At 35.4% G+C, this 22,799-nt stretch overlaps 2 protein-coding genes across 2 annotated transcripts; one reads left to right on the top strand and one right to left on the bottom strand.

Annotated features, from left to right (window-relative positions):
* Window positions 1–9,817: 9,817 nt before the first annotated feature.
* On the bottom strand, window positions 9,818–10,459 carry LOC114804792 (uncharacterized). The gene has a single exon (XM_029044603.2). It carries the CDS (start codon window positions 10,457–10,459, stop codon window positions 9,818–9,820), a length of 642 nt encoding a protein of 213 aa, XP_028900436.2.
* Window positions 10,460–19,570: 9,111 nt separating this feature from the next.
* Window positions 19,571–21,306, top strand: LOC105220700 (uncharacterized). Its single transcript, XM_011197149.3, has 2 exons — window positions 19,571–19,731; window positions 20,785–21,306. Exons 1-2 carry the CDS (start codon window positions 19,722–19,724, stop codon window positions 21,249–21,251), a joined length of 477 nt encoding a protein of 158 aa, XP_011195451.2. The 5' UTR covers window positions 19,571–19,721; the 3' UTR covers window positions 21,252–21,306.
* The last annotated feature ends 1,493 nt before the right edge of the window (window positions 21,307–22,799 follow it).

Genomic DNA, 22,799 nt, shown 5'->3' with positions numbered 1-22,799 from the left:
CTCAAGTGGAAAAGTGGTTAAGGTATTTGACAATTAAATGCACATAGATATCAGTGACAGGTATCTCAAGCACAAACAACAAAAACAAAGAATATATGTATTTATATAAGAATGTGTATATAAATCTAGTAAGACCTCACTGTTTTGTAGATTCTGCCACACCATCTTTGCTTCGACCATAGATATACGTAGAGTGAATAATATTAATAATATGTTGCTCACTTTTGGGCGCTTTAGATTTACAATTTGCCCTGTGGTAATTATAGATATCACCTGTGACATTTTAGAAAGATAAATGACTTTTACAATGCTTAGTGAAATTTCTAGAACCATAAGTAAAGCTACACCAAAAAAGTTAAGAAATTTAAATTTAATTGGATCTAACTCTAACTCTAATTCTAATTCTAACTCTAATTCTAACTCTAACTCTAACTCTAACTCTAACTCTAACTCTAACTCTAACTCTAACTCTAACTCTAACTCTAACTCTAACTCTAACTCTAACTCTAACTCTAACTCTAACTCAAAACTCAAAACTCTTAACTCTAAACTCCTCTAAACTCTAAACTCTAACTCTAACTCTACTCTACAGTACCCTTCTTAACTCTATTTTATCCTACTCCTACAATACTCTACCTTAGATTCTCAATCTTCGAAGCTTTCAAAACCATGATCACCCACATTGTTCAATAAAAATTTATAGCCTCTCTCTACCTCATAATTCCTCTACTCAAGTGGGCTAACTCATTTTGCGGACATTTTCTTCATTGATGCTCACCTAAAATCTCCCTGCTTTTCTTGCATTTTAGCGCTTATATGCAAATCCCTTACATTGCCATCGGCATTTTATCGTCCGATTGTGTTAACACTTCACCAAAAAGCCCTCACGAATGTGGCCTACTTTGGTCGCCTCGCATTCATCTTCCAGGGCGATTCAATGAATGCGCTCGAATGGTATACTACAGCTGTGGCCTTACACGTAGTCGTCGTCTGCTGTCTGTGGCACGTGCAACAAATGTAATTAATTAGTTTTCAATTTTCTCCACTAAATATGCATAATTTATGTGCATTCGTATCCTATTCAAGCTGTAAAAATGGCGATCCAAACCTCCAACGCATACAATCACAGTTTGGTACAGGGACGGTTCAGTAGTAGTATCAAAATGGGTAACTGTCAAGGGCCGCAAACTTTCGGAAACCTTTGGTGGAAGATTTTAGTCTAAATCTAAAGACCCAGCAGCGAGTGTAAAAGTGACTCAATATCTCTTGATATAATAATTTCTATCTCAGAAAAGAAGTATGTTTTATCAAAAATGCGCCTAAAGGTAGGCAACATTTTATTATAAATGTTAAAATTTAATTGTTTGTGACTAAAATGGGGACGGTTATAGAAATCGTATTCAATATTATAACCAATATAAGCCTAATTAAGCGCCCAGCTATATTGATCCATCCCTGTGTCTCCAAATACCATTCTAAATAAAACGTGTTATCAGCTCGAGGGGCTTAGATGGCATTACACACTCCTTTTCTCCTAATTTATGTATTCACCTTACAATTGGCTGTATTCATTTCCGATGACTTCCTTTCTGGCATTTTTTCTGTCTCCAACATTTCACTTCACTTACTTATAGTTTCCTCCTCCTGTCCCTTAGGGGCGCCGAAGGCCACATTGGTCGCCACGTTTACATTTAAAATTTATTGTTTCGCCGTTAATGCTCGTTTTACGCGACCAGCAGACGAGGTTGGCGAACGTGAAAGGTGAAGTGGGTGAGTACATTTGCATGTCACCCCCTTGCACTTGTTTGCGCTTTTGCTTTCATCCTCACTCCCCGCCACACCAAATGCGCAACAATTGCTCGAGGTGTGTGCTGGGCAACTGCAAACCAATAAAACAAGTTTAACCCTCTTTAAGGTAATTTAATAGCTGCATTCCAAACTAATTTCGCAAATTCAACCATTTTTCAAGTGAAATGGGGCATTGGGCGCCAGCTAAATAAAATTGCAGCCAACTAATTAAATGGAATTTCACTGGAATTTTATTGGTGTAATTAATGTGTCAGTTCCGAGCGAAAACAATGAAATGTTCGCGGGAAAGAACGAGAACGAGAAAAAAAGTTGTAGAATTATTGCCTCCCCACGCTCAAAAGGTGCAAGAAAAACTTAGCACATTGTTGCTAAAGCTTTGCTTTCTCATTCTCTTCACATTGCCCTGCCACAATAAGCAGAGCTTTCCCCCACTGCTTCAACTCAACCGGAAGTGCGCGTTCTTTGTCCACTTTATCTATGCTGTAGTACTTCCGCTGTTGAATAATGAAAACGGCTTGCACGCAAGTATCAATAAAACCTTTAAAAAGAATAATTTCCGTAGAGGAACTTGCATTTATTCTTTTTTCGTTGGCTACAAAAGAGAGGAGGTTATCGGCCCCCTATTTATTTTAAAAATTTCCATTGAATTGTTTGCTCACTAACTACAATTTTTCGGAATAGCTATAATTCGAAATTCGAAAATATTCCGTTATTCGATCATCAGCCGATGGAACTTCAATAAATCAATATTATAGCATATAATCACCTTCCATTTTTGGTAATTTCGATAAGATGTTATCTACGGAGAATCTTATGGACCTAAAGTTTAAACTTTTATCAGACTTTCTATATTATCTACAAGTATTAAAATTGATTTAGTATTTTTTCGAGGCAAACTATATGTATCTTTATCGACGCTACTATCTCTCAGTGTTGAGAATTTAAAGAAAAAGCTCCGTATACTGTATTTTCATAATAATGAAAGCTTTTAAGTTCAATTCAATTTTCACCAACTCCTTTAAAGTCGGTTATGTTCCTCTCTTTTTGGTTTATATAAAATTTTTATTTTATGATAAAAGCTTTTAAAGGCTGTTAAGCTTAATTCAACGTTCATTTACTACTTGAAAATCGATGAGGTTTTTTTCTTTTACATTTTTTAAATTTTTATTGTAAGCTTTTAAAAGCTTATTTCCCTAATTTCTTCAAAATGTGTTAAGTTTTTCGCTTTTTTCTTAACATATAAAATTTTTTAACTTGTGCTCAGAGCTTTTAAAAGCTTAATTGAACTTCTGTTTCGACTTTAAATCGGTTATGCTTTTCTCTATTTTGCTTACATATAACATGTTGTATATAACATAGATTTTTAAAATGTTTGATGAAAGCTTTTAAAAGCTTCAAAGCTTAATCCATTTCACTTTCTATCTATTTCTTGAAAATCAGTTACGCTTTTTTCCTTTTTATTTTATTTTTTAATTTCTGCTAGAAGCTTTAAAAGCTTATTTGAACTTTCATTTTTAGCTTAAAAACTGGTTATCCATCTCTCTTTTTTGCTTATATATATATATTTTTTTTAAATTTTGGTGAAATCATTCAAAAGCTTTTGAGTTCGAAAGAACTTTCACTTCCTGTTTAGGTTAGGTTAGGTTAGGTTAGTAGGCAGATCTCTGTAAAAACAGAAGATCTCACTTAGACAGCCTTGGCGCTGTCCATTGTGGTACCAATAAAACTCCCTGTGAATCAAAGACCTTTAGGATTCAGCAAAACGCTTGGAATCCGATACAAATTTCTGCTTGAAACTTGTTTAAATTTTTCTCTCCAACAGGGTATTTTATCGCATTTTTTTCATTTGTGGCAACACACCTGTGGGAATATTGGGTATAAAAATAGTATTCTCATGACAAATTTCCGCAAACAACGCCATTTAAACTTTGTCTCCATTCCCACACCACTCACAATACATTTCTGCCTGTACTTTCTGTGGTTGGCTGCCAACCGCTGCAATGCGATTTGCTTTAATAAATCATTTTCGCCCATTTCACACACAAGCCTCGGTTGCTGTTTAAGGTGCGACGGTGGGGAGAAAAACAAGAATTTGTTGTCATTTCAGATTTTCGGCGTTTAGGCGTTTGTAAGCTTTTATGCGCCATTACTATAAACGTCTTGCCTATGAGCTATGAGGAATGTGCCACTGCCACTTCATACATATTTGCTCAATCGTGAAATTGTGGCAATAAAAGTAACCACAAGGAAAACAAATGATACATGCGATAATGTTTTTTTTTCTCATTTTTTACTTCTTTTTTTTGTTGATGTTTTGATTTAGTTTTTTATGGGCTTGGTGTAGGCATATATCAGGGAAATTGCAGAGATTGAGTCTATATGGTTATAAATGTATATTGAGTGATAAAGCCTATACAAAGTCATCTCAGAAAGAGTGAAAATGAAGTTTACCGCTTTTATATATTAGGTGTATGACTTTACTAAAATGAGATCCTAAATGTAGGCATCGTTTTTATTGGATATTATACAATATTTAACTACAAAAACTACGAATTATTTGACATAGAAGATCAAGTTCCTTTATCCAACAAAGGCCATTCAACGGTTGGCAAAATTTTCAACTTATTCCTGCAGTTGGCATCACCTTATTGACACCGACTTTGAGTCTCACTAGAGACTTGTCGATATATTTTACAGAGAGATAAAATATTACATCTCAAGTTTACAACCAAAATTCGATGGTATCTCTTTACATAGAGTTTACATTTTCTAATAACAGTCCATTAACCCAACAGAAACTCACTTCCTTATCAAATCATTTTCCTATGAACTTTCTACCTGCAATCAACTCATCAGAACACCTGACTCAGTAACTTATCTGTTTCCATTTCAATTAAAACTTATGACACCAATCAGCCTGATTTTGCCAATTTTAGATAACCAAACAACAACAAAAAAAAAGAAACAACAAACAAATGTTAAACAATCATCATTTCATCCATCTCTGCTTTCATTCTACTTCTGCACAGCTTTCATTACACCTGTATCACGCGCTCAAATGCTGATAGCATTGTTGATGACAGCGGATTTCAAATTGAAAAATATATCTGCAAATAGAAGAGTGTATAAATTGAAACCAAATATCAATAAAAATTCCGCGCGCATCAAATGCTCTCTCGTTGATATAACAAATCCAAATGTCATCCGGTTGAGTGAATAGAATTGAAAGTGGATATACGAGTCTAAACAAATAAAAATTTATTTTGTGTAGTTTGGTTTGAAGTTATCCAATGCGTATTAACTGCTGTGTTTTTTATGACATGAGGGCAGAAAACATATAAATATTATATTTTGGTTATCTGATCAGGAGAGAGTAAAATAATAAAAATCGTTGCCTACATGTAGGCGCGCTCATAAAAAATATTTTAGCAAAGTCGCATACCTTTTTTTATAAAAAATTTTCTTATGTCAAAATAACTCTATTGCATGGAGAATCTAAGGTTGTTTTTTGTCTATAAGTCGGTTCGATTAATTTTGTAGCTTTTGGAAGAGTTAGATGTTGTTAGAGGAAATATTGAGGGCAAAATTGTTGAGTACAGTTTTATGTGGAAGCAAGCTGATGTTGGGTGGATGAAGAATTTAACTGTTTGGGAACGTTCTTTTGTGATTCGAATACGGTTCGATAAGTTTCGAAGCTTTTAGATTAGTTTCCATGACATCATTTGTTTCTAATTATTTCTTTCAGAGTATAATCAATGCTGTAGATCTTCCTAGATCTTTCAAGAATCCATAAAAAAATAATTTCCACTAATATCTGAAATCAATACAAATCTTAGACCAATTACAATTCGCGACACACATTTATTTGGATCTCCAAACCAACGCAAACCGCTAGTCAAGACACAAACCTAACCTCACTCAAGTTAGAACCTGTCAGGAATAACAAAGCAAGAAACAAATGAAAATGAAAATAATAGCACGTTCACCATCACGTTTGTAATTTATTTTCTAAACCACACCACAATCCTTCGAAACTTTGCCAGCGCATGGATTTTATTTCACATTTCGCCCAACATGCGCCAATAACACATCAATATGGCAATATTTCTTAATTGAAAAGTTGCATGATGCATTGCGACAGTCGTGTGCAGTCATTCTGCTGCTCCACCCGCAGTCCAACCATACGACCATACGATGAGCAAGTCACCAATGGCAGAATGTCAGCTGGATAATGCCAGCAAGCGGCATTGCTAATGCGCGCTATCTCACCTACAACAGCGCTGTGACATGCAAACAACGAACAAGACATACAAACAATTGCACTCGAGTATAATGTTGTTGAGGATCCATTGACTGTCACCTACCTGCCTGCTTCGCCATTTGTCGCATATGGATGAACTAGTACTGCTACATCCGCATGCTATTTATTTCAGAAATATTTTCCATTTCCTTTTTTTAACCATTTTCAACATCATTTTTATTTCACTGTGGCAATACACAAACTAACTGTTTACATATATATACATATATATATATATATATATATATATATATATACATGTGTTGGTGTGTGTTCCTGCCAAAGTTGGCCAAAGTGGTTGTTGAATTTAGTTTACAAGCATGAAACCGCATGGATTTTTCAATTTCGCTGACGCTCATCGAAGTTGACTTTCGTGATTGTTTGTCATCTATTGCTCACATACATCCGCTGGCACACAAATCTACATAAATGAATTTCAAATGAAAAACACATAGTTGACAAATATTTTCAAATTACAATCAATATGCGAGTATATGCAGCAGCAACATGCTTTTATTTGTCATGTGCCACGTCACCTACAACGACACTCGTGTGCAGCGGTATTGCCACATCTACAATATATTACCATTACATAACCACAAATCAGAGAAATTTACAAGGTGCACATGGAAGCGGAAAAACTTCATTCTGCGATGTTACTGTATGGAAATTTCAGTGGAAATTGTTCAAAATAGATATGAGTAATCAATCTGCGCATTCACGATTGCCGCGCTGGCGTATAAGTAACCTAATTCATTGTGTATATAGTATATGAAAAGTTCATTAATTCCTTTTTTGATTGCGCCAGTGCGACATTTTTATTATTATAAGAGATGATGATAAATAATATGTAACCGTTAATAACTTAAAAAGTTAAGAAATGTATCTGGCTGTTTCTCTTAAGGCGAATTTTTCAACAAAAAAAACTTGATTATAGGAACCTGTTTTGGTGCGCGGTCCAGCCCATAAAGTGGATAAAGCTGCCAACCACGCTCGAGAGGCTTCTTATAAACCAGTATTGGTCCGATTCGCCAAAGCTGACCGCTTCTAGGCGATTGCTATCTACAGACAGTCCAATTGTTGACAAAAAGATCCGAATTAAGAGTTTGACTATAGAAAAGCAGTTCATAGTGGATGGTCCACTGCTAATCCCACCTCAACTGTCAACTTGTCAATAATCTACAAAAATGCGAATTTTTCAGTCGGATCACGTCTATCCCAACCTTTTATATTCATTTATTTAATGTAAAATATTTTATTTAATAACTACAGAGAATTTTGATGAAGATATGTATTTACTACCAACTTTTTATACTCTCACCCAAAACACCGAAATCTAAACGAGTTAGATATAGGGTTATATATACCAAAGTGATCAGGGTGAAGAGTGGAGTCCAAATCCTGTCCGTCCGTCCGTCTGTGCAAGCTGTAACTTGAGTAAAAATTAAGATATCCAATGCTTTAGAAGATGGGCAAAATCGGACCACTGTCACGCAATAAAGCTATAGAAATAAAATTTGGTACAAATGATCGCACTATGAAGGGGCATATTTGGATGTAATTTTTTTGGAGAAGTGGGCGTGGCCCGCCCCCTACCAAGTTTTTTGTACATATCTCGTAAACTACTTAAGCTATATCAACCAAACTTTCTAGAGTCGTTTCTTTTAGGTACTACCTTATACAGTCCAAAAATTGATTATAACCACGCCCCCTCCCATACAAAGGTTATGTTGAAAACTACTAAAAATGCTTTAATTCAGTAAGGGAAAACACTAGATACCTTAAATTTCATTATAAAGAAGGTATGGAAGAGCTCCACTCAAATACAAAATTTTAAATGGGCATGGCTCCGCCCACTTATTGGTCAAAAACTATATCTCCGAAACCACTCGACCAATATCAATGAAATTTGGTTTGTGATATTTTTCTTGCATCCTAATTATACCATATGTTGTGAAAATAGTCCATCGGTTCACAACCACGACAAACTTCCTATATACCAGAGCTTTGAAGACGATCTGAATCGTTTACTTTACATGCTATAGGCACTAATGAACATATCGGAACAGAACTTTGCATAAATAAATAAGTGCAGTTATAATGTGGCATCGCTCTTCTAAAAATCGTCGAAATCGGAACACAAGTTTTCAAGGCCCCATATATCGAACATGAGGACCTCAGTGCTTCTAATTTTTTACCGAAAATATAGATAAGTCTCTCAGTTCTCAGTACAAATTCGGATTATTGGAAAGTAATCCTAGTAACTTGGAGTTATTTGGTGTTATCGGTGTATGGTGCAAAAAATAACGGGAATTTTCGTTTTTTTTTTTATTATTATTTATTCGTCTATATTAATTTTGCCGCCTTCAAAAACGGTATTAGACACTTATGTCAGCGCTTCTTGCAATCAATGAAACACCTTTCAAACTTGATTTTCGATATAGCCTTTAAGGTGATATTTATTTTTAGAATTATGAAAAAGCCTCATGGAGTCATGTCTGGCGAGTATGGGGATATTGGTGTTGGTCAATAATTCACGAACAAGCAACGAAGAGTGAGGTTTTAATAAACGGGAATCGCCAAGCACAGAGGCATACATGCAATATTAAATAATTTTCAAAACTCAGATCTACAAAAAATATATTGGTTAACACTGAGACAATATGACCATGTGACCAAGAGGAGTTTTCATAACTGTTACTTGAATTAGCTTTAAGAAAATGAGGTTAAAAATACTATTTTATGATATAGAGTACAAAAACTTAAAGGGGAACTCAGCTCAGTTGTGCTATTATTAGTACATTTTGTAGAAAAAGTGTCGATATTTTGAAGAAATTAAGAATTTTTCTGAAGCAAAAAATAAAAATTTTCCAGCGAAGTATTTTCACAAAATTTAACAAAATTACATATGTATTTATTATTCACTGAAACAAATTTTAATAAAATAAAAACGCAATTACACAATAATATTTATATTTATTAAATACTATAATTTTATTTCATGCAATAATAATTTATTAAATATTATTATTTTATTGACATAAAATTTATAAAATTATATTAAAATCGTTGAGTAAATATTTGCATAATTATATGAGTTCATTTTATAAAATTCAGTAAAATCTACTAAACCTTTGTTCACATATATACATCCAAACATTATATATTTCTTTATCATTATATCAACATCATTTCACTCGTCTTATTTTCTGAGAAACTGCTGCGAGCAGTTTTACGTTGTGTTTATCGCATTTCAATTTCATGCCCCGCAGCAATTTCAATCAATTTATTTTATTAAACCGAAACCATGCTGAGATTTTTCGCCAACTCAATTTACTGCCACGCACGCTATCTTATCAACAATATCAGTCGAAAAACAATTTTGGCACTTATCATACCTATTTTTACTTAATTACATTTTTTACTTTTACCAACACAAAAACAGCGCCGTGTTGTCACTGGATGCTTGTATAAAAAACGCCAAACAAAAACCAAAACAAGCTTATTGCATAAAAAGTGCATACACTTGCAACAACAACAGTTCGTGGAATATTTTGAACAACAGCGACACATGTATCCACTCACTTAACCCCTCTGCCTCACTGTAGAACTGCCGCTCATACTGGTACATATATGAATATTTGACTACGTTAGTTATATTTTACGTTGGAAATTTTAAAATTTTTTTAACCTCAATTAGCGGAGATCTCAATAAAAGTCCGTACATTGCATGTACATGCGCCACTTGGCCCATGTGGTACAGCCCACAATGTGTGTGGCCTCGCCACCATGTCCCCCGGCATGCCCGCCATGATGTCCATCGCCAACCCAGGCGCTGACATAACCTTTGCCCGCCTCACAGTTCAGCAGTAGCGATGCCGACTCCGCATTTTGGCACATGTAAAATTTATTCGGGTCCACAGCCGCCCAGGTTTGCTGCAGATGCAGTTCGTCCTTGCACAGCGCCAGGGTTGCATTGGCGCTGCTAGTACTATTATGGCTGTGTTTCTGACTGTGTATGAGACTGCGTCGGTCGATGCAGGCCGGCCACTCGGGATACGGTATGCAACCGAAATAGCCGCGCCCATTGAAGAAGCCACGTCCCGCTGGACAACGCATTTGGCGCGTTGCGTTGGTCGCCTCGTCGCAGACGTGGAATACATTCGGATCGACATCGCCCCACATGCGGGCTTGCCTTGTGCTGTTACAGCTCTTTAACCCATTGGGGGCTGCAGGTTGATTGGCAGCAGCGATGCTGGCATTCGCTTTGACACTGGACAACATGACGACCAGCAAGGAGATCAGTGCAATTGGCGCTGTCGCGAAGTTCGGCTCCATCGCCCATAACATTTTATTTATTTGCTCAACTTCACAGCTGTTCGCGCTCACTCTAGAAGGTACCCGCCTTGTTTATGGTTAGATTCGCGATTTTTGCGTTTTCCTCATAAACAGTGAATAATGAATTTATTGGCGTCGTTTGCGCGCACTCTCACAAATTGACTGATTGATGCTGTGTCATTCTCATTTACTTTTATGGAAATTGCGGCAAATTTTCGCTTATGACAATGTCGTTTGGCGCAATGGCAGTTCGCGCTGCGACGTTGTGGCTGTTGTGGGTGAGGCTTACGACTGAGTAAATTGGCAGCGAAGTCAGTGATATTGGTAACAGCTGTGTGTCATTAGTGTTTCAGACGAAAAAAAGTTTATTTAGATATAAAGACACAACGGTACGGTATATGAAGAGATGTTTCTGTAGTATGTACTCAGAATTATAGGTAATTGGCAATGTCGACCTTGTTCGGAGATAAGAATATTCGTTGTTGTATAAGATATGGTTACCAACTGGTAAAATAAGTTATTTGACATTCAGCATACCGTTAGATGTGTACATAGCTCTGCAATGACTAAAGTGCCTTGGAGACGATCAAATAATTGCGTCAAACAACACATATGTGTTAGTGATGTTCAATCATGTGTTGCCCGCAAACGTTCAAATTAACACGTCAAACATCAGTTTAGTTTTGAGCTCGTAACGAACGGTCATCATGTCATCGTCGGATGATGATGATCTATTATTGGCATGTGCTGCAATTCTTATGAAAAAAAATTTCTCAATTTTTGTATTATTTTATATTATTTAGTTTATTTTATTATATTTGATTTTACTTTATTTTATTTTATTATTTTAATTTATTTTATTATTTTATTTTATTTTATTTTATTTTATTTTATTTTATTTTATTTTATTTTATTTTATTTTATTTATTTATTTTATTTTATTATTATTTTTTTTATTTTATTTTTTTTTTATTTAATTTAATTTAATTTATTTATTTTAATTTATTTTATTTTATTTTATTTAATTTAACTTAATTTAATTTAATTTAATTTAATTTAATTTAATTTAATTTTATTTATTTATTTATTTTATTTTATTTTATTTATTTATTTTATTTTTTTAATTTAATTTTATTTAATTTAATTTAATTTAATTTAACTTAATTTAATTTAATTTAATTTATTTATTTTAATTTAATTTAATTTAATTTAATTTAACTTAATTTAATTTAATTTAATTTAATTTTTTTATTTTATTTTATTATTTTTTTTATTTTTTTATTTTATTTTATTTTTTTATTTAATTAATTTATTTTATTTTATATTATTTTATTTTATTTTATTTTATTTAATTTTTTTATTTTATTTTTTATTTTATTTTTTTTTTTATTTTATTTTTTTATTTTATTTTATTTTATATTATTTTATTTTATTATTTTTTTTTTTTATTTTATTTTATTTTATATTATTTTTTTATTTTATTTTATTTTTTCCGCTTCGCTTTACTTCACATATCTATGCCCTCTCAGCTTGAAATCTTCCCTGCAAATGAGCTCATGCTTGTCAAACATGAGTGGAGACGATCAAATTATCGTCCGTCAAATAGAAATATCAAAAATTTTTGATTTTCATCAAACAGAGCCGACAACAGGTCGGTGTAGCGTACGTGTAGCCGACGAGAGCCGACGACACCAACACACTTAAAGTGTTTGACGCAATTATTTGATCGTCTCCAAGGCACTTAACATATCACTAAGCAGACCATCCGACATGTTTCTATAAGAATGACAATACCAGATTCATTCAAGTTTCTCACTTCAAGATGATAAGATTACATCATCGTGGGAAATCCGGAATATTCTAGAATTCAATGGTTTACAAAGCACTAATTAGACTTTAAGAAATGTAGTCATGTATTTTTTGCTTGTTGACACTTAGAAATCTTATTTATTGAAGACATATACTAGAATTTTCATACTGAAGACAAAGGTTCTGGCTTGTTTGGAACTTATTCAGTAAAGATTCTAACTGGGAAGATACAAAACTTATTGTCAAGAGCTTCCATAATAATTAAATCCTGGAGTCCAGCGTCTTACATTGCCTTGTTCTGAAGTTTAAAACTTTCATTGATCTTTTTTGAAGCCAAGAGACGTGAGCTTCGCGAGTGCCCTTGTGCGAGTTTTGGGTGAACCAATACATAGGTTGATTCAAGTGCCGAATTTTTCAAGTACGTTCACGAGTTTCTTTTTACATTTTAGCGTGGTTTAGTTCTTCTTGGTTCCTTATTGTTTCGATTTTGATATACAGGTACGTATATAGACGGAGCCTCGGCTCTCTTTTATTTTATTGTTAGAACACTGGACCTCTCGCGAGCTCGATAAACGCTGGTAACAATCAGAACCTGCTCGGTTGCAAGATCCTTTTGGCCCAGAGTGGAACGCAAGAAGTCGGGTGAACTACTTGCACTTAAAAGGAACACCTTGCCGCAATAATGGGAGTTCTCACCGGACACTGCGGAATAGGCATATAAGCGATGAGACTAAGAATCCTGCCGGCAGCAAACTGCTATAGCTGTACGGAGGAAGGCGAGCTTAAAACATCAAGTCATTTCCTCCGCCACTGTCCAGCGTTACCAAGACTAAGGTTTAAACATCTCGATAGCTATACCTTTGGGGAACCAAGCGAACTTGCAAACTTGGAACGGATATTAGCCGTCTCACAGAATGTGTAATAGGCTTAAAGCGCTTCGGCGATACATAAGGGTATTCTTAGCGATCCATACTCAGAAGTCTTTTCGCATCACAATGTACCTGCGGCTTTAACTGTCCAAGTGGAATCCAGTATGACACCTGTCGTGAGAGTTAGGCTTTGAACCTAACCTAAGATAACGATATATAGTTAAGAAGAGTTGATTTTCTATTGATTTTCAACTATTATCTTTCTTTTTTTAAATTTAGCTACTGCTTTTCTTGGCTTCGAAGATGTTTCGAACTTCGCCGCGGAAGTTATTTGCTGTATTCGACACTGGAATAGCAGAGGAACACCTATGATGCTTCTTTAATTAGAATTTGGAGGCATAGATTGCAGCAAGGCTCCCTGCTCTCAGTCCTCTCCTAATTTCTCTCTTGAGAGGAGTATTTCTTGAAAATTTTTACTAAAGTTTAATATAAGGGTCATCTATTCCTACTTCACTTTTGACAGTATTAACATCAATAATGATTGGAACCACTCTATATCAGAACTGACTATTGCGGATTTTAAAAATCCGGATCAATATTGATTAGGGGAGGGTTTTAGTTCCCATAAACAGATAAAGCCTGACCAAGGAATTACCCATTTTGATCAAAAAGTTATGATACAAGTTTCATTATCTATAAAAAAAAAATTCCAACGATCTTGAATATATGAAGCGTCAGCCTAAATCTCACATCCCACAGAACCCACATCCCATTTATTTTCAAGCCGAGCTTTGAACCGTTTTTGCAGATTATAAATCGCCACAATTAAACAATTCTCATTGAAGTTTTCACATTGCATTTTACCGCTACATTTGCCACCGCCGGATGCTGTACCTCCCCACTAGACCAACGCACAACCGCTGCAACAATTTAACGCTTTTGACTAACTTAATTGGCACATTTTTGTTACACGGGATTAAAAGCTAAGCCCTCAAATTAATTGCACATTCAACGGCGTGGCTCGGTTACAAGCATGCCTGAGGGCAACAGAGCCGCACTCACCAATACACACACACACTCGCGTGTTTCACGAGTCAAAGTGGTTTGCCTGGATTTGGTGCGTGTAGCAAGCAACAAAGGCAAATCCCCATTTGCAAGGGCTTGCGCCATTTTGGAGAGTTGGCCAAAAATACAGAAATGCTAAAATGCCAAAAATACCCAACAACAATTTGACATGTTCAAACGTTTTGACAAGCCGCACCAGCATGTGGCATGGCGCAGCGGGCAACGCGGCAGTCGCTAACAGGCGGTCGCGAGCTGAAACATCAATTGGAAACGCAACCAGCGTTGATTGCCATTCGGATGTTCATTGCTGATTGTTGATTGCTTTGTTGCTGTAGCATTTTTTTTCAACCGTTCCATTCGATTTTGTTGTTGTTGGTGGGCTTAAGTTTTGGTGCGGCAGTTCGATGTTGTTGGTTTTGTTGTACTATATGGAGTTACAGCCAAATGAAATGCATAAATACAGAGTCGTTGTTGTTGTTGTTGTTCAAATACACACACACAGGACCTCCATCTATTACATCTGCAGCCCTCTATGTGCCAGTCGATACGAATTGACTTGTGTTTAGGCTCAGCTAAATTCTAACAAATCCGATTTGTTTATGTTAACACTTGTTAGAGTTGTTACTGCTAGCTGGTTAGTGTTGTTGCTACTTGCCGCTTACTGTAGTTGTTTTATAGTGTGTGTAGTGCAGCATTGACGTTTCCGCCATTTCAAATAGTCAACAATAGTATTGGAAAACTCTTTCAACGGCATCTGTGTGTGTGAGACTGTCAAAACTTTGCTACCGTTTTGTTGTGAAAGTTTTGTTGAGAAAACAACAAAAAAATTGCATGTTGACAGCTACTGCAACTCTGCGCTGAATAACGCACACATTTGTTGTTGTTGTTGACACAGTTGTAGAACGGGATACATGGAGTTTGGTAAGCCATTCAATGTGTAAAAGTTTAATGAACCCGGCGTTGGGCAGGTCAACCAGCTTTTTATAGCCGAAGGAAAGCTTTAAGCTTGAGGTTTATAACTCTGTGCATTGCTAAAGAATTGTTGTTAAGAAATTGTTGTGACTTTTATAAAATAAAGCAAGATATCTGTTGTAATAGACATATCGTACAGTATGTATGCTTGGCGCTCTGAATTTTGATGACTGGATCTTATGATGAATACGTATTTCATTTCTTCTTCTTCTGGATTGGCGTAGACACCGCTTACGCGGTTTTAGTGGAGTCCACAACAGCGCGCCACGCATCTCTCCTTTTGGCAATTTGGCGCCAATTGCTAATACCAAGTGAAGACAGGTCCTTCTCCACCTGGTCCTTCCATCGGAGTGGAGGTCTCCCTCTTCCTCGGCTTCCACCAGCGGGTACTGCATCAAAAACTTTCAGAGCTGGGGCACTTTCGACCATTCGAACAACATGACCCAGCCAGCGTAGCCGTTGTCTTTTTATTCGCTGGACTGACTATGTCTATGTCATCGAATAACACATACAGTTCATCGCTCCATCGTCTGCGGTATTCGCCGTTGCCAATGTTTAAGGGACCATAAATCGTCCGCAAAACCTTTCTCTCGAAAACTCCTAGTGCCGTCTCATCGGATGTGGACACCGTCCGCTTCTGCACCATAAAGTAGGACGGGAATGATGAGGGACTTGTGGATTTTGGTTTTTGTTCGTCGAGAGAGGACTTTACTTTTCAATTGCCTACTCAGTCCATAGTAGCACCTGTTGGCAAGAGTGATTCTGCGTTGGATTTCAAGGCTGACATTATTATCGGTGTTGATGGCTAAGTTATGACTGTCAACAGTGACGTGGGAGCCAAGACGCGAATGCGCTGACTGTTTGACGTATTTCATTTACGCTTTCAAAATTCATGAGAAGCCTTTTTGGGCTTTCGGCAGATCATCACAATTACCGCTATTTTTCCTTCTAGTTTGAAAAAGCATTCATTATTGGATAATATTCGACCGAAAAGACTACGGCCAGCTCGCAGTGAAAAAAATATAGCAGCCGTGTCTGAGAGTATACACGAAGATCGTGGAGAGTCGATTCGGCGCTGTTCGCAGCAACTCAGATTGACATGTGGAACGACTTGGCGCATTTTACGTCGAGATCTTGAATTGAAAGCGCACAAAATACAGTTTGTGCAAGAACTGAAGGCTCTTGAAAAGTTCCAAGAAGATCCCCAAAGCCACCAAAATCGTTTGATATCACACCGTTAAACTTTTTCCTGTGGTCAATCTCGCTTAGATTTAGGCCTTGGAGCAGAACATCACGCGTGTCATTCTTATTTTAACGAGAGGTCTTAAATAAATTAATATGAAATCCGCTAATTTCTCTGTAGTTATCTGAGATACGATGTGTTTTCAAAAAATAACGGTAATTTTAGTTAAAAAAAAATATCTATTCTTTCGTCTACATTAATGTTCTCACCCTCAAAACAGCCCCATTCGATATTATGCACTTAGGTCAGCGCTTCTTTCAATCATCGAATCATTTCTCAAACTCGATTTTTGGAATGTCCTTTGATTCTTTCAGCGATCTATTTCAGCATATGCTTGTAAAATGACGCGCCTTTAAGGTCCTCTTTATGTGTGGAAAAATTAAAAAGTTCACACAGGCTCATGCCTGACGAATATGGAGGCAGGGGCATCGTTACAGTACTGTGTTTGACCAAGGAATTTACGAACAATCAACGAAGTGTGAGCTTTTAACAAACGAAAATGCCAAGTCTTTCAAAACACGTCTAACCTTATCCTACTTCTTATATCAATATAATAAAAGACAAAAAAAAAGTTTGACAATTGGACACTCCAAACCCTTGCAATTTTAAATAATCTATCTATAATATAAAAATGAATCGCAAAATGTGTTGCTAAGCGCATAACTCGAGAACCGCTGAACCGATTTCGCAAATTCTTTGTTTAGAATTGTTTTAGAGGTACCGGGATGGTTCTTACGGAGAGAAAATTAGAAAAATTGCCTGAAAAAGTCTTAAATCCACAATTTTCTAATCACCCATACAAACAATTTGTGTCGTTAGTCTCGAAAGGGCCATACCGATCTGGCTAATTTTAGTTTTGAAATAATTATGGAAGGTCAGGGAAGGATTAGAAAGTAAGTATATATCGAAAAATTGTGAGGAAGATAACAAGAAGATGATTTTATTTAAATTGACAACAATATTATAAAAAATAATAATAATAATAATATTTTGAAAGTTGTCATTGTTGCTTTGTTAAAATATTTTTATCATTGTTCAATTGTATAAGGCTGTGTCGATAGCCCAAAACAATTTGTAACAAGTAGGAAAAAGCAACCGAACATTTTATACTCTCGCAATTTATTAATGTAATTTTATTACACACAATTTGAAATAAAGTCCAATAGAATAACAAAAATCAGCATATATATTACATGAGGGTTGAGGAAATTCCTGAACCGATTTCACTCATTTTCAACGCACAGTTATAATGGGAATAGGGCCAACTTGGCACCTGTTAGTAGGTAGACAAACGGCAAATCGGCCTTGACATTATTTTGGTGAAGCCATTATTTTTGGTGAAGCCATAATTCTGTTGGCAGGTGATTTTCGCCAAACTATTCCTGGATCAACTATTGCTGATGAACTAATGACATTCCTAAAATCATCTAATTTAACAAATAACATACGATTGTTTTTCCAACAATATCATACTGCGATTGTAGAAATAGTTGAAAATGGTAGCAACGCAGTTGACACCTCGATGGATTAATAACATTTTTAACGGGTTTCTGTCACTTCATGGCCTCGAAAGAGGAGCTTATTCATCGTATTTTTCCAGACATGAAACCATAATATAATAAACATAAATGGCTGATTGAATGACCTATATTGGTGGTAAAAAAACAAGGATCTCTTTGATCTTCATGCGACAATTTAGAATTTCGTTACAGGAGAGTTGACACAACTCTAAACTAGGATGACATATTAAATTATCCCACAGACTATTTAAAATTGCTGGACTATCCCCACTCACTTGCAATTAAAAGTAGTGTGAGTTGTCTTCATGCTGCGTAACATAAATCAACATCAAACTTTTCAAAAGAACAAGACTGGCTGTGAAGAAGGTAATCAATATCGTCACCAAAGCCAAGAAAAAGCCAACTATGAAAGTTAGTCATTTGTTACTTTCTCCAATATTCGATTAAAAAAATCAAAGTTTTACAACTTATGATGATTTACGCTTAACACAGATCCTCAATGATGTCTATCAATCATTTTAAAATTTATCGGCTATAACGTTTTCGTCTTTATGCGTAAGAATTTTTTCTCTGCATTGAAAGATTTACTAATTTAATGTATACTATACCTTAGCCACCAAAACGTGTGGCCGGGTCTGCTAGTTTATTATAAAATCTAAGAGCGGTATAATATCGGCAGTCGACAGTCTCAGCACTCTTGTTTAACTAATTCAGAAACTATTCACGCTACATAATGCGAATACCATTATATAGGACCCCACGTTCGATTGAGGTAGACCCAGCAGTTTATAAACACCTCCACTTTGCATATTCAACCCGATCAGTCTGAACAGTAAAAAATTTTCTGGCATTCTCTTAAAGTATACGAAATAAATATTAATAAATTAAAAAGAAATTGGTCTTAACATTGCTTCTCACTGAAATATATTATTGAGATAATTAATATTTAGCACTTATATTGCATGCTGTGAACATAGCCTAAGCATAACACTTTCTAACTTTCTACTAAAGATTATAAAATAAATTTGATGATGACTTAAGTTTCTTCTAAAAATCGATTAGATTTAATATAATTTATAATATACCGTTATACCGCATTTCATTCACCATAAATCGTCAATATTATCTGCTCATGCAGTTTCTGATACTGTTTGAGAGATGAGTGCTTTTCTAAATAAAGCAATAATATGGAGAGTGACTTCAACAGAAGTCAATGAGATCATTTATTGATATTTATATGCAGTGTGACCTACAATATGCCAATATTTATTGACTTAAAAAGTGTTAACCTATAAATTATGGCAGTGATTTCCAACTCAATAATGCTGGCACTTGCCGCTGAACTTGTGTTGTGATTAATTAAAAAATACAAATTTTATCACGCGAGACAATCTATATTTGGCATACGACTTTGAACCATTCGCACTATTATTTTGTATATAGGCTTCAGTGTGTTTGCATTCTATTCTATGCTCAAAGCATGTAAATATTTATGGCATCTGCATGAGTAAGCCCGCACAACGATCGCTAGTGCTCAAAATAAAATTATATCTACAAATTCGAAGATAACGAAAAGCGAAATTAAACGCCTGCGGAAATCACAGTGCCACGATAAGTCAAATTAATTGGCGATTGGGTTACGCCAATGAGGTAATAAAATGGCAAATTTCAAAAGTATTCAAAACAGTTAACGTTCAATTTCGGTTTATCACGGATCAACGCGAGCAACGTGAAAGACAACGCGAAAGAGTAAAAATACGAAAAAACATAAAGTGAAGTGAATTTCGTGTATCAACATGAATAAAGGTGTGGAAATATTATTGTTAAGTGTAAAAATTAAAAAAAAAATTATTTTAAAACAAATATAAAGGCGATCAGAAAAGAACATTAAAGGATTTTTCGCGAAATTTATAATTTACGAAATTTAAGTAGAAATGAGAAAGAGAAATCAGAAACATATAAAAACCCACAATAATAAAATGAATTTTAAAAAGTTTATACAGCTTAAATCTTGACGGAAAACCCTTTGATTCATAAATTTTCAGTAAAAAAAATTTATTTTAAATTATTCAAAAAATTATTTTTGAACTATAAACCTGAAGTCGACGCCTATTCCTTAGTGCTACATACCCGTACAATTCCTGGTCAGCAATTCTATTACAAAAAAATTAGAACAGATGACGCTAAAAATCCATTTTTCAAACCTCCATCCGTCATATAAATGACGATGCAAAAATATTTTGGAAAATATTTTATTTATTCGAATTCAAAAATAATGGGTTGCTTTCGGGCATATATTTCAACGAAAGACCTCAAACAAAATATCAAAATATCGGAATAATTCTTATAATTCACTATGAAGAGATGCAGTTATCCGACGGCAATTTTGAATTCAGTGATTCTAAACTATAAATTGGAAGGAGACTCGACGTCGGAATAATCCATCTTGATATAAAGTTCCTCTGCTATTGAGACTCCAGCCCCGAGTGATCTAATAATTATATATAATTTGACTGTGAATCAAATTTTAATCCTAAAAAAACAAGACCCAAAAAGAGTCAAGAAAAAACCTCAAAAATAAAATAACATTAATCTGGCGCTGGTAGTACTCAATAGAGTAATTCATATAGATTTCGTTTCAAACTAACCGATGACAAAAAAATTACGTGAGAACGTCGTTCTTAGGATGAAGATACCGTGAAATGCGTGTTAAAGTTTTGTATAATAAATTCAGATCAATAATCTAATATAGCTACACATAGAATATATTCTAAAAGCAAAGAAACAACCTTAACTAGAAACAACTTAAACAACCAGATCTATAAGACTCATCAACATCCACCATTTATTTACTTACAGTTGGCATTCTATTGACATGCCTTTTCGGCCTCACCATTGCCGCCATTACAACAACCGGCGATGAAGTTGCCTGCAAGTACCAAGACGAATTGTGGGGCGCTGAAGATGGCACGACATTTTATTTCTGCGAAAAGGACACCAACAGCGCAGTTTTACAAACTTGCCCCGAGGAAACATTCTTCGTACGCAATGCGACGCTCACCGGTTGCATACCAAATGCGCTGATGGATCCCAATTGTGTATCCACTATTGAAGTGGGTCCCTGCAGCGGCATTAACCTCAAACAACCACAATCCAGTTCGGAGCCGACCAAGTTCTATCTCTGCACCAGTGAAGGTGCCACGCCATTGTTGTTGGATTGTCCAGAGGGCAAGGCGTTCGTTAAGCAGGACGGTTATTTGGGTTGCTTCGATTGGACCGAATGGCGTGCGATACGCAATTGCTATACGCTGACCAATCAGATTTGAGTTGAAAATTTAATGAAATTCAAAATATTTGAAAATATACTGGTCATTCTGTAAATACTGGCATATATTTATTTTGTAGCAATATGGATTTTTATACATACATACATACTATATATAGAAAATAACAGTAATTTGTAAAAATATCCTCGAAACATTCTTTCTTGTAGCTTTTCCAGCAATAAAAAAAAAATAGTTGTACTCGAAATATTTTATTTTAAACTCATAAATCTAATGTCTATCTAATATCTAAATCTCTGAAACTGTCTGCTTTAAATTAAAAAAAATATATTCCCTTCACCATATAAATACAATAACTTGAAACTAATTAATTATGATTAAATTATGCGATTGCCGCTCATTTAAGCACTTGACGTCGAGTGCCAGCGGTCTCAATGAGCCATTGAGCATTTTCAGCAGATCAATCGAAAAATCATAATTAGCTTTTGCCATTCAGCCATTCAGCATTCTTGCATTTGCTTTCGCTAATGAGTTTCTTATCTGGCACTCGGCGCCAGCAGCGTTGACTGATTGATTGCCCATTGTAGAGTGCTCGTACTCGTACAATCGCTCGCTTTGAATTGAGATAAAATATGGTTTTTGTTGTTGTTGTTATTAGCGGAAACTAATTAATTGCGTTGCAAATCACTACAGTTCGAGTATGTATGAGCATAAACACACGCACACAAATTAAGCTACAAATATTCACAGGTGTGTGTAGTTATAGTTTGTTTATGCTGCTCCTCTTATCAATTTTCAGCTAATTATCTGACATTCGCTTTGATTTCTATAAATCTGTAATCAAATGAGCATTTTAAACTACACGCATAAACAACAACAAAGAAAAAAGCCGATACCTAATTAAAATCCAAATAAATAATGCGTAAAATTGTTGTTTTGTATGAGAGTACTTTGAGCTGAAAAACCTATAATTTTGAAGACTTAAAGGTTCTTGCTTGCTGGAAGAAGGTTCTAATATAAATATCGATAGGTGATGCTATAGACGAATTATTGTTGGAATGGTTTTTCGGTCTGGCATTCGTCACACAATATCTTTGATGATCACTTTTTCTTCAGAGTTAACAACAGTGCTCTAGTCCTTTTTATATTCGCTATTTGGTGAAAACTGGTGATACCAAATGCAGCAAGAACCTTCTCCACCTGGATTCCAGCAGATTGCAGGTCTTCCTCTTTCTCTGCTTCACCTGGCGGTACGGCATCGTATACCCAAAGCTAGAGGATTCTCATCTAGTCAACGTAGCAGCTGTTTCAGGATTCGCTGGACTATGTCAATGTCGCCGTATATCTCGTACAGCTCACCGTTACATCCTTTGCAGTATTCGCCGTAGCCAGTGTTCAAAGGATCATACATCTTCCGTAAAACCCTTCCTCATCGGGTACCGACATCGTCCACGCTTCTCCACCACAAAACATAACTAAGTCAGGATCAATTTTCCTGCCTGTTATTCATAATTACATTTTGCTTGAATTTATTTGTATCAGCTGATGAATGTAAACATAGTACAATATACTACATGTGTGTCACTATGC

Source organism: Zeugodacus cucurbitae, chromosome 2 (assembly GCF_028554725.1).
Source record: "Zeugodacus cucurbitae isolate PBARC_wt_2022May chromosome 2, idZeuCucr1.2, whole genome shotgun sequence".
Lineage (NCBI taxonomy): Eukaryota > Metazoa > Arthropoda > Insecta > Diptera > Tephritidae > Zeugodacus > Zeugodacus cucurbitae.
The sequence above is the reverse complement of the archived record's forward strand: the minus strand, read 5'-3'. Positions and strand labels throughout refer to the sequence as shown.

Coding starts and splice junctions, on each gene's coding strand:
- LOC114804792 (XM_029044603.2), bottom strand. CDS start 10,459: ATGTTATGGGCGATGGAGCCGAACTTCGCGACAGCGCCAATTGCACTG.